The sequence below is a fragment of the Megalobrama amblycephala genome, linkage group LG11, assembly GCF_018812025.1.
Source record: "Megalobrama amblycephala isolate DHTTF-2021 linkage group LG11, ASM1881202v1, whole genome shotgun sequence".
NCBI classification, from domain to species: Eukaryota; Metazoa; Chordata; class Actinopteri; order Cypriniformes; family Xenocyprididae; genus Megalobrama; species Megalobrama amblycephala.
This window is the reverse complement of record NC_063054.1, coordinates 19,807,769-19,821,347: the sequence shown is the minus strand read 5'-3', so window position 1 is coordinate 19,821,347 and position 13,579 is coordinate 19,807,769. Positions and strand designations below refer to the sequence as shown.

The 13,579-nt window shown below is 35.6% G+C and overlaps 1 protein-coding gene across 1 annotated transcript; it reads left to right on the top strand.

The window, feature by feature from the left end:
• The first annotated feature begins 278 nt into the window (after positions 1-278).
• Positions 279-10,148, top strand: rab15 (RAB15, member RAS oncogene family). The gene is made up of 7 exons (XM_048206613.1): positions 279-953; positions 7,665-7,725; positions 7,809-7,869; positions 7,984-8,061; positions 8,338-8,427; positions 8,600-8,665; positions 8,776-10,148. Exons 1-7 carry the CDS (start codon positions 830-832, stop codon positions 8,932-8,934), a joined length of 639 nt encoding a protein of 212 aa, XP_048062570.1. The 5' UTR covers positions 279-829; the 3' UTR covers positions 8,935-10,148.
• Positions 10,149-13,579: the final 3,431 nt, after the last annotated feature.

Genomic DNA, 13,579 nt, shown 5'->3' with positions numbered 1-13,579 from the left:
AGGCATTTAGAGTCCTAAATATAACTTACTTAAATATAATTTACATTAAACAATGCTAAAATTACAACAACAAACAAAAAATGAAAATATGTTTTAATAAAATTCTACATTTTAAAGCAAACTCTGTCGGATGTGTCTCAAATAGACGGTTACTAGCGATTCAAGTGATTCAAGAAGCTCTTGAATCACTTGAACGACTTTGGTTAATTCAATCCGAATCGTTCAGTCCGGTTTTATGAACCGATTCATCTGATTCATCTAAACGATTCGAACGATTTGGTCACAAATCGGGCATCGCTAATTATAACAAGCCTTCATCCCCATGTAGATTTACGTCTTTGACGTGATGTTTTTGGTTGCTAACAAAAAACGGATCCACTATGAAATTATGACGGCATAAAATGCTTAAATTTCAGATTTAGTGTTATGCCCCAATTTTATATATTTTTTACAATATTTAGGCTATATTAGGTTGTAAACTAGCCTACTATAAATGTATTTTATGAGCGTATTCTTGGTATATATAAAATGAATCTAGGTAAATATCAGTATCAAATACATGATGTGTGCCCGTTATCTCCACCCATTTCCTGAGGTGTGAAGGATGTCGGCGAAACGTACAGGGAGCATACAGTAGCCCACCGCACCCACCACATCAGCGGTACTGACTGATTTCTGCTCACATCGACTATTGCTTTATCTTCAGTCATTCGGGGAATCGGCACGTAAGCACGGACCGGTCGATGGAAAAAGCGAGAAGATGATACTTTGAAGAGGGTGGACATGGAAACCCGACGCTGAGTTCCTTTAATTGTGACCATAAGACACCATGGCCAAACAGTATGATGTGCTGTTTAGACTCCTGCTTCTCGGAGACTCCGGTGTCGGCAAAACCTGTTTATTATGCAGATTCACGGACAATGAATTTCATCCCTCACACATTTCCACAATCGGTAAGAGTGTTACTTTCATGCATCCGTTCAAAGAGTTGCAGAACAAACAGCACATACCGATAAAAAAAAAAAAAACCCATAGCAGCGCTGGGCCATTATAGTCTATGAGCCGTGAAAAGAATGGCTTGAGAATTACACCACATAGTTAGATGCATTAACACAACCTTTTCTAGTTCTTTCTGAGATGCCTAAGTGTGTGTGTGTGTGTGTGTGTGTGTGTGTGTGAAGTATTTAAATATTGCATTTTTACACTGCTGTCACACAAACCTAGTAGTGTTTGCTTTAGGTTGTCCTGGGCTAATAGAAATGCAGTAATGTAAATTAATATAAAATCATAGGTTGCATGAATGGCAGTGAAGACAATGAAAGTGCAGGTGTATGTTATTGCTTGCATTCTCTCTAATAGATTGATCCATAAAAGTGTCCTGTCAGGCATTCCAACTCACATTGTATTGATATGAAATGGAAACCAGGTTTAACTCAATTGTAAGTTTTGGTCTCATCTGTGAAAAATATGGAAAGGTTTTTATTGGAATCTCTAACGCCATTTTCTCTAAAAGGACTATTTTATCACTGCAAGCTTTTAAGTACCCCCTATAGTAGGGATCATTTTTATTTTAGTTGATTGGATGTTATGAAAAATATAAATTTCATAAACCTAATTTCAGTGTTCACACTGTGCTGATATTACGTCCTGACAACAGCGTATTTAAAGATAATAAACAGAGAGATTAATTTACAATAGTTTCCATGAGTACATAATTTTATATTTTTTCTCATATGCTAAATTCTAATATGCATAAAGAAATATTTTTTACTGATTGTCATTAGAATGCCCATTACTGTCTCGACCACAAACTAATTTTTAATACTTTTTAGAGTTTAACATATTTTTCTCATTCATGCAAACTAATAAGTGACGCTTATAATGTATAAAAGTATGTCTTTCCAAACCTTTAAGACTTTCTTTTTGCTACCATGGAAACCATGGAAGTAGTGATCTTGCAAAAAAAAATGCTCTTTTCCATACACTGAATGTGCATGATGATCACGATTATCCCTATGCAATTTCATTGTATGGAAAAGAGTAGCTTGGACAGTTTGCTAAATATCTAATTTTATGTTCCACAGAGGGAAGAAAGTCATATGGGTTTGGAATGATATGAGGGTGAGTAAATTGTGACCGAACTGTTATTTTTGTGTGAGTTGTCCCTTTAAAAGGGACCTATTATGCCCCTTTTCACAAGATGTAATATAAGTCTCTGGTGTCCCCAGAGTGTGTCTATGAAGATTAAGCTCAAAATACCCTACAGATCATTTATTATAGCTTGTTAAATCTGCCCCTATTTGGGTTTAAGCAAAAACATGCCATTTTGTGTGTGTCCCTTTAATGCAAATGAGCTGCTGCTCCCAGCCCCCTTTCCAGAAGAGGGCGGAGCTTTAACAGCTCACGCTTCGGTTGCTCAACAACAACACAGCTGGAGAATCTCACACAGCAAAATTGACGATTGTCAGTAACGTGTTCAGCCTTAGGGGCCATTCACAGAGAACGCGTCTTTGCGTCTAAAACGCGAGGGTCTCGAGACGCCCTTTTGAGATGTAATGCAATAACGACAATAACGGAAATAATAGAAATAGGCAAACAGAAGAATTGATAGTTTTGACATGGAAAAAAGAAAATAAGATAATAATGAGCACCTCCTCTGCCATGTTGCCGTCAAATAAAACAGTTGTCATGCCAACTTCCTACTGTAACGCCTCTGAGTTCTTCTGATTGGTCCAATGTTTTGGAACTGATATTGATGAGTGGCGCTGCATGTAAAAGTTGAAATTATTTTAACTTGACACAGCATCTTAAAAACGCAAAAGATGCAAAAGATGTAAGACAAGAGCGTAACGGTCATGCACGTCCGCCAAGCGCGTTTACATAGAAAAACAATGGGAATATGGGCATTGGAATAGAAAAGCGCGTTCAGTGTGAACGGCCCCTTACATTGTTCAAACCGGAGTCGGACACTGATGAAGAGACTCAGGAAGAAGTTATAACTTTTAGAATGTAACTGGATGTTTCTGAATGGTTAAATTGGATAAATTTATGTATTTGCTGGGGAGTTGATTCAACTCATCGACTAGCATGTGCCGCCATGTTTGAAGAGCCGTCATGCAACTTTTGTGCAAATCCAGCGTTGATTTGACCCTCGTTTGTGAAGCAGTCCGGCGTAAAATGGCGCCATGGTAACAACACTCTACTGCAACAACTCTTCCTCTTCTCTAAAGCAGATCAACATGGCCTCACCCCCTTTGTTGCATGTTCACGGGGGCAGGGTTTGTGTAAATTTAACTTATTTTTATGCATTATATGCATTTTTTATTTAATTCCAACTTTAAAAACATTGGATCATCATTATCACATTTACAGGGATAGTTTGCCCAAAAATGAAAATATTATTATCATACTATAAATTCTACGAAAGATGTGAGGATGAGTAAATGATCCCTTTAATGCAAATGAGCTGCTGCTCCCAGCCCCCTTTCCAGAAGGGGGCGGAGCTTTAACAGCTCACGCTTCGGTTGCTCAACAACAACACAGCAGGAGAATCTCACACAGCAAAATTGACGATTGTCAGTAACGTGTACAGCCTTAGGGGCCATTCACACAGAACGCGTCGTTGCGTCTAAAATTATATGCATTTTTTATTTAATTCCAACTTTAAAAACATCGGATCATCATTATCACATTTACAGGGATAGTTTGCCCAAAAATGAAAATATTATTATCATACTATGAATTCTACGAAAGATGTGAGGATGAGTAAATGATGACAAAAATTCACATTTTTATGTGAACTATTTATTTTAATGAAGCGTTTGAGGTGCTGGACCCAACATTTTTATCCCTCAATTAAATCCCATGCTTCATTAGATGTGGAGTGAATGTCAGGCTGTTATTTTGCAAAAGTTCACGGTTTGCTCTGTTGTGTGGCTCTCTCAGTGTTTCCAAGGGAGCAGATAATATCAAGTGGCTTACTCTTGAAATTAGACATAAGATTCATAACCCCCTCCTATTCCTGAAGATGATATCCCCCCAATCAATAAGGAATGAGAAGCCCTGACTCATTCCTGCAGCCTGCTGTCTGTCCCGTCAGAGTTTATTTAATATGGTGGGATGGATCTCTTTTTGTTAAGTAGTGATGTGATACAGAACAATCTTTAACTGCTGGATAAAAGCTTTAGTCTGACTGGTCCTGAGAGATGGCTGGCGTCTCGCCCTAAAACATGGTTCAATAAGCTCTGGTCCGCTGGGCTGTGACCCATATATATATTATGATACTAGGCTGTCAAGGACCTTAGCGCTGTACTGAAATATTACTCACAGTGGAAGATCTGTCTGTGTGGTCTGAAAGTTAATTTGAAGCATTAGCTAATGGTTATATATTTGCCTCAAGGCAACATGCTGTTATGTTAAATTGTTCTTGCTATAGAAAGCAGCTGTTGATTGATTATCTAGATGATAAATAGAAAAAGGTATGAGCTCCATTTCTATTTTGTTGGTTTCTCTTGTTTGTTGTTTGAGATGCTGTCAGCACAAGAGAAATTGGGCTTGTGTTTAAATTTGTATGTGCTAATCACCATAGCATATCTGTCTGTTGTCTTGTTAAAATTATTTCCATTTCCAATTAGCCACTGTCTCAGAAGGGAAGTGTCAAAGAGATGATTTAATTGTTACAGCTCTGGCACATTGACACGTTTAATACTCATTACTGTCTGTCGAATGGCCATTAGATTGAAGGTCTACTTTTCATTGTCTTGATATTTCTGGTGTTCATAAACCTTATAATATTCAGGTAACAGGTTTCAGGATATTTGTGTTCTAGAGTTTTAATAGTCAAAATATTAAAGAAATAGTTCACTTTAAAATGAAAATTAGCCCAAGCTTTACTCACCCTCAAGCCATCCTAGTATATGTATATGACTTTCTTCTTTCTGATGAACACAATCGGAGTTATATTAATAGATATCCTGACGCATCCAAGCTTTATAATGGCAGTGAATGGGGCCAACGAGTATGAAGCTCAAGAAAGTGCATCCATTCATCATAAACGTACTCCACACGGCTCCGGGGGGTTAATAAAGGCCTTCTGAAGCGAAGCGATGCGTTTGTGTAAGAAAAATATCCATATTTAATAAGTTAAATATGAAGTAAAATATCTAGCTTCTGTAATCAACTTACGAGAAAAGCATATCTCTTTTCCAGATAAAATACTATTCATTTCTTTTACTTTTAAACTTTTAATGAGGTAAGAAGAATTACAGTGAACTCGAGGTAAGGCAAAATTGTTGGTTTGGTTTTTCTTTTATTTTTGTAGTATTTCACTGAATTGTAGTTGTCCTTTCACTGCCCGTGATTCTGGCAGAGAGAAAGGGAGATGCAGCTCTTTCATCATTTTCCTTTGCCTGAGGCCAACCAATTCAGTGGCTGTAGTGCTGACCTTTCTGTGTCCCTGTTTGACAGCTCAGGGCACTAACACGCCTTTATTTACGGCGGTTTGATAAAGAAGAGGCTATGGAGCTTTGCAGATGGCATTAAACTGTATTCAAAATGGCTTTATACTCATTTCTTATTTTAGTATTTCTTGTACTTGCTTTTTCTAGTGCGTGGCATGCCATCTGGTTTCAGGCATTGAATTGAATCCCTTGAAATTGAAACAAACTAGCAGTTAAAATCATGTTAGATATGAAGACCTCTATACAAGCTGCCTATGTTATCTCTCCAACAAAGAAATGAATTAATTGGTCCTTTTTTTAATCGCATTGCAGTCAGGGCATGTTAAAAATTGAAGAGATGCCCGACTACTGTTGTTTTGGAGTCATAATTGTTCTTGAGAGTGGAATTTCCTAGAAAAAGATAACCATTCCAGGAGCTCGCAGTTGAGCTTATTGACAGATACTCAATTATTGCAGTTTTGTAGTTATTGCTGTTTTCTCAGAATTTTCTTGCCTGTTTCAGCTTTAAAAGAGAGGTGTTTTCTTTCAGGGCTCAAGGTCTTATTATTTCACACGTCATTGTCGTGATGGTTCATCAAGTTTCATGTTCACTTCATTTGTGTCTAAATAAATTGGATTATTAAACTCATAATTGCATTTTTGAAGGAAATCATATTAATTAATCATACTAAGTTTTTTTAAATCACAATATCAATGAACAGAGGGATACATTATAAATCATTTCACTACTTTCATTTGAGCAGATGTTGCCATTTTTGCCCTGGAAAATTTTTAACCATGTACAACCCGAATTACGGAAATGTTGGGACGTTTTTTAAATTCGAATGAAAATGAAAACTAAAAGACTTTCAAATCACATGAGCCAATATTTTTTTCACAATAGAACATAGATAACATAACAAATGTTTAAACAGAGAAATTTTACACTTTTATCCACTAAATGAGCTCATTTCAAATTTGATGCATGCTACAGGTCTCAAAATAGTTGGAACGGGGGCAACAAATCACTGAAAAAGCAAGAAATTTTGAAAAGATTCAGCTGGGAGGACATCTAGCAACTAATTAAGTTAATTGATATCAGGTCTGTAACATGATTAGCTATAAAAGGGATGTCTTAGAGAGACAGAGTCTCTCAGAAGTAAAGATGGGCAGAGCTGTGAAAGATTACGTAAAAAGATTGTGAAGATTGTACGTAAAAACAATGTTCCTCAACTTCAAATTGCAAAGGCTTTGCAGATCTCATCATCTACAGTGCATAACATCATCAAAAGATTTAGAGAAACTGGAGAAATCTGTGCGTAAGGAACAAGGCAGAAGACCTTTATTGGATGCCCGTGGTCTTCGGGCCCTCAGACGACACTCTTCGGCATGATTGTGTCAGTGACTTTACTAAATGGGCCCAGGAATACTTTCAGTAACCACTGTCGGTAAACACAATCCGCTGTGCCATCTGCAGATGCCAACTAAAGCTCTATCATGCAAAAAGGAAGCCATATGTGAACGGTCCGTGGCTTCGTCGTAGAAGAGTCCAGGTGCTAAATTGGCCTGCCTGCAGTCCAGATCTTTCGCCTATAGAGAAAAATACGTCAAAGGCGACCACAAACTCTTCAGAAGCTGGAAACCTATATCAGGCAAGAATGGGACCAAATTCCAACACCAAAACTCCAGAAACTCATAACCTCGATGCCCAGATGTCTTCAAACTGTTTTGAAAAGAAGAGGAGATGCTACACCATGTTAAACATGCCCCCGTCCCAACCATTTTGAGACCTGTAGCAGGCATCAAATTTGAAATGAGCTCATTTTGTGGATAAAATTGTAAGATTTCTCAGTTTATACATTTATGTTATCTATGTTCTATTGTGAATAAAAAATTGGCTCATGAGATTTGAAAGTCTTTTAGTTTTCATTTTATTCAAATTTAAAAAAACGTCCCAACTTTTCCGGAATTCAGGTTATAAGCTGACACCTTATTTCCAATCTTAAGTTCTGTCCTGTACATTTTCTTGCAGCAAAAAAAATAAATCTCTCAAGTGCTTAAGCTCGACCTAAGTGTATTTCTAAAAAAAAGTGTTCACTGCCTTTCACTGAGTCTGATTTGAATTGTTCAGTAAAATGAATGGTTCCATGAGAGCATTGATTGAGTGCTCATTTTATTTAAAAATATTTGGAAATCATTATGAAATGTTTTCCTTTTCTACTCCAGGTGTTGATTTCAAAATGAAGACCTTAGAAATTGATGGCATTAAAGTACGAATACAAATATGGTATGTTTTATTTTTCTCTGATGATGTAATATAATAACATTTGATCAGTTGGTTTTGCTATTCAGATGTCTCTATGTCTGCAGGGACACAGCAGGTCAGGAGAGATATCAGACCATCACTAAGCAGTACTACAGAAGAGCACAGGTGACCTTCACAAATCTCACTAGACCTACTGAAGGATTGAGATCTAATATATCGGTGTCCATTGTGTGATAAATCGCTGATAAATACGGATTGAAATTGATTCTGTATCAACAGGGCATTTTTCTGGTGTATGACATCACAAGTGAGCGCTCGTTCCAGCACATCATGAAGTGGGCCAGTGATGTAGATGAGGTGAGGCTGTGGAATTTAAAGCATATCTGTCTTTATTACTGTAACTAAATATAACCTGCTTCATATTTCTAGCTCTTCATTTAAATTCCACCACCCCTCGTTCTCTCTGTTACTCTCAATCCACAATGGGGTTCCAAAATTTGGAGGCTACATTGCAAATCTGGGAAAGATTAAATTTAATCTCCCAATTTAACAGCAATTGAAAGTTTTTGCTGTTTCTGTTTCTGTTCTGCTCCATTCATCCACTTCTAATGAATCTCTTCTGGTTCTGTCCAGTACGCCCCTGAGAAGGTGCAGAAGATACTTGTTGGGAACAAGTCTGATGAAGAACAGAAGAGACAAGTAGCTACAGAACAGGGAGATAAGGTAAAAATATAGTACTTCCCTGCTGTGCAGTGCATCTTTCATTCATACTACAATTTACTCCACATTTGTGATAAACCTAAAATATAATATCTAAGTTTAAAGACATCTTTAAGAATAAACATCAATTTCAAAACATCATAATCATCATCTTTTTTTTTTTTTTTTGCTCCAGCTTGCCAAGGCTTATGGAATGGATTTTTTTGAGACAAGTGCCTTTACCAACCACAACATTACAGAGGTACAATGTTGCCTGCATGCTTTTTTTCCCCCAGTATTTCTGTATTTTATCGGTTTTGATAAACAAGTTGTTCATGCAACTTAGGGTTCATATTTTCCCTTCCATTACAGTCTTTCACCCGATTGGCTGAATTAGTCCTACAAGCCAATAAGAAGGATCTTGATTTGTTGGGAGGATCCATGAATGATGAGTTCAATCTGGCTGTTTTGGAGGAGCAGGAAGGGTTGTGTAATGTTAGCGATGACACCCGTAAGTCCTGCTGGTGCTGAGGACAGGAAGTGACATTTTTCAGTTGATTTCCATATTTATGTTGCATTTTACAATTTGATTTTTTTTTTCTTTCAGTTAAAAAAAAAGGTGATAAAAACGGCACTTCAGTGCAACTGTACATTATTTATTCAAGCCACACATTCAGAGTCACTCTTAAGTTATCTTATTTATATATATATATATATATATATATATATATATATATATATATATATATATATATATATATATATATATATATATATATATATATATATATATATATATATATATATATATATATATATATATATATATAAAGAAAAAGTTGATTCAAGTGTGAGACGTCATTGACGGGATTTATTTAACATGGTTGTATGGCTGGAACGCCCATGTTAACATGTAATATTTGTTCTTGTGTTATGCTGTGGGACTTCATGTGAATATTTCCAGATCTGATTTGGCTTTCTCTAAAATTCTCTAAAACCTTGAATGCTTCTACTTGACCTTCATTGAATGCTCTTTCAAGGTAATAAATTTATTCTCAAGTTATTAATTGATGAAGCTACAGTTTCTCATGTCAGTGTAATAATATAAGCTTCTTTTCTGTAAAAGCATAGTAAAAAATATTGTCACTAATTATGCTGCTTACCCATTTTGGTCCACTGTGATTGCGAATGAAAGCAAGGGTTTTTATCTCATTAATCTGAGGTTATTGTAGTAAAATATTATCATTTAATATGGTATTTATACCAATATTACATCAAGCACTTTTGTTATCAATAATCACTATTTAGCTGATTAGAATAGTTGGAATGTTTAAGAACTTTTACTCTAACGGATTCTGGTTTAACTTTCATCACAGCACGCCAAACAATAATCAACGTCTCACCCATCCCAACTTGTATGAAATTTATGCAGAATGATACGTTGTGATTCCCAGCATTAATGCTGGTGTGCATCGCTGCAATGACATGGGTTGTATTGCTAATGATTCAATGTATATTACACTATTGCAGCATTTATATGTGCAAGTGGTATTGTACTATGTTGATTTAAATGAACTCTTATAATGCTGAAATGTTTACCTGTGTTATCTGAAAACTTGTTTCATGAAATATGTCCAAAAACAATTAGAGAGATTTAAATACGTATGTGGTTATTTATTAAACTGTAATATTGTGATTCTGTTTAGAGGGTCAAATATTTACGAATAAACATTTCATTATGAAAAGACTTTTTTATTGAAATTATGTTACTGAATTATATTGGATATATAGACAGAATAGTGTGATTTTTCAGGATATTGGAGATCTTAAAGGGATAGTTCACCCAAAAATGAAAAATCTGTCATAATTTACTCACCCTCAGGATTTTCCAAACCTGTATACATTTCTTTGTTGTGTTGAACACAAAGGAAGATATTTTGAAGAATGTGGGAAACTGAACAGTTCTGGGGCACCATTGACTTCCATAGTTTTTTTTTTTTTTTTTTTTGCCCCAAAGCAGCCTGGTTACAAACTTTCTTTAAAATATCTTCCTTTGTGTTCAACAGAACAAAGAAATTTATACAGGTTTGGAACAACTTGAGGGTGAGTAAATGATGATAGAATTTTCATTTTTGGGTGAACTATCCCTTTAACAAATCTCTGTAAGTGTAACACCACAAGTCAACACTAGGAGGCAGTTGTGCAAAGCTGAAATCCATGCAAGGAAATGTTATGCATGGTAAAACACACTGGGGGGGAAACAACAAAGAATGTGTCTATTTTTTGGGGTTATGCTTAGAACTGGGTGATTATCCTTCAGCATTTGTAAAGTATTTTGGTGATGAAGTCAATTCTTTTGCTCAGTTTTATCAAGGTCATGATGTTCTCAAAACAGAAATGTATGCCTTGAGGGTACATATTATTAAGTGTCCTTTAAAAATACTCTGAAATAAAATATTCTGATTGTACTTTTTTGTAACAAAGCAGATCTCTCCATACTCAGCTGGATAAAGTCTGGACAAAGAGAGCACTGATTTGATAAGCAAGTTTCATGCAATGTGCTCATGTGTGCTCAAGCAAGTCATACAAATAGATAGATGCAATGATAAAATTGTAAATATATTACAAAATAAATATATCTCAATGTTACCAAATAACTACATTCCCTAAAACACTTTCTTCTGTGTGAAACAAATGATGCATTGGTAAAACATTGGGTTAACATTAGTTACCTACATTTGTTAACATTAACTAACAATGAAAAATATGTGTAATGCATTTTTTAATCTTGGGTAATGTTAATTTTAACATTTACTAATAGATTATTCAAATCACAGTAGTATTTTTTAATATTATTTAATGGACTTGAGCTGACATTAAAGGGATAGTTCACTCAAGATCACAAGATCACTCACCCTCAAGTTGTTCCAAACCTGTATGAATTTCTTTCTTCTGCTGAACATAAAAGATATTTTGAAAATGTTAAGAAGATATTTTACAAAACTAACATAACAGAACCCCCTGTAAATCCCAACATAACACAACATTAAACAATAACTTATGTCTCCCTATGTTAATCTTATGCAAAAACACACAAAATAACACTTAATTTCAACATTTATTTATACAGTCTGACGCAAAGCATGCTGAGAATTGGAAATCTGCAACTCAACTCAATCATATTAAGTTCAGCTTACTACAATGAAATTTTGAGTTCACACAACTTTTTTTCTATTAAGTACTATGAACTTTCATTATTATTTGAGTGAAACAAGCTCATTTCATTTCATTAATTTCACTTAATTTTACAGTGGGGACCCATTGACTTTCATAGTATTTTTTTTCCCCCATACTATGCAAGTCAATGGGGCCCATCAACTGTTTGGTTACCCATATTCTTTAAAAAATCTTCTTCCTTTTAACTAACGTTAATAAATACGGTAACAATGAATTGTTTATTGTTAATGCATTAAAGGATTAGTTCACTTTCAAATGAAAATTACCCCAAGCTTTACTCACCCTCAAGCCATCCTAGGTGTATATGACTTTCTTCTTTCTGATGGACACAATTGGAGAAATATTAATAAATATCCTGATGCATCCGAGCTTTATAATGGCAGTGAACAGGGGTCATGAGTATGAGTTGAATAAAGTGCTTCCATCCACTTTCATCCATCATAAACGTGTACTCCACATGGCTCCGGGGGGTTAATAAAGGCCTTCTGAAGTGAATGGATGCATTTGTGTAAAAAAAAAAAAAATCCATATTTACCAGTTTTGAAGTAAAATATCTAGCTTCTGCTAGATATTCCGTATTCAACATACAAAGAAAGTGTAAAACTCTTGAAGTTCAAAATGCTTACGCTACATTCTACGCCTTCCCTATTCAACTTACGGAAAAAGCTTAATTGACGTGACGCCAGTTTACACTTTCTTTGTAACTTGAATACGGAAGGCGGTCTTGGCGGAAGCTAGATTTTTTACTTCATAACTTGTTCAATATGGATATTTTTTTACACAAACGCATCGCTTTGCTTCAGAAGGCCTTTATTAACCCCCCGGAGCTGTGTGAAGTACGTTTATGATGGATTGATGTGGATGGAAGCACTTTCTTCAGCTCATACTCGTGACCTCTGTTCACTGCCATTATAAAGCTCGGATGTGTCAGGATATTTATTAATATTTCTCCAATTTTGTTCATCAGAAAGAAGAAAGTTATACACAAAGGACGGCTTGAGGGTGAGTAAAGCTTGGGGTAATTTTCATTTGAAAGTGAACTAATCCTTTAACTTAAGTTAAGTATTAAGACCTTATTGTTACCAATTTATGTTGTCCATACAATGAAAAATTACATGGGCCAAAAAAACTCTTCTATCTTAAGAAAGAAAGTCATACAGGTTTGGAACAAGTAAAATTTTCATTTTTGCTTGAACTATCCCTTTAACTGTTTGCAAAAGGCAATATGTTTTATGTTACCCCACTCTTTCAAACAGCAGGGTATCACATCAGAATGACTGAATGAAATACCACACAATGCATCACATGCACACATCTATATACAAAACGTGAGTATTTTTTCAATAATAACGTTGGAGTGCTCCGAGTCTGTTTGGCACACATGAATACACGTGAATGTTCTCATATTCTACTAAAAGACTTGTTTTTGCTTAATTCTGGTACCTTTTATACACTGTGTAGAGGATGCATTTGTTAGGCTAGTTAGTAAATCTTTTCAGGTGTCACAGTGTGTTCTCACAGACGACAATTGGAAGAGTTCCATTGTCTGCAATGAAAAGTCTGAGCTGAAAAATCTCACTTTTTACATCTCTCGAGGTCTTATCTCTGTCATCACTAGTTGCATGCGGGACACAAACACATGATAAACAAGGACTGAAGGACTAACTTGGATAACATAATGATGGTTATCATGTAAGAACTGCCAAAGTCTGGAGATTACATGGGGACACATTTGGCTGACATGTTTTGCTTTAATCCTGCTATTGTCATTAGTCTCACTTTTGAGTTAAACAAGATTTAATCTTTTTTCTTCACCCTTATTGTCAGAGTTTTGGAATCCGGGATCAAGCTGATTTCGAAAGAGGAGAAAAACAGCCCTTAGCTCCCCTCAGTTTTCCTTTCCTAGATAATCTTGTCATGCCATAACCAAATACTTTCA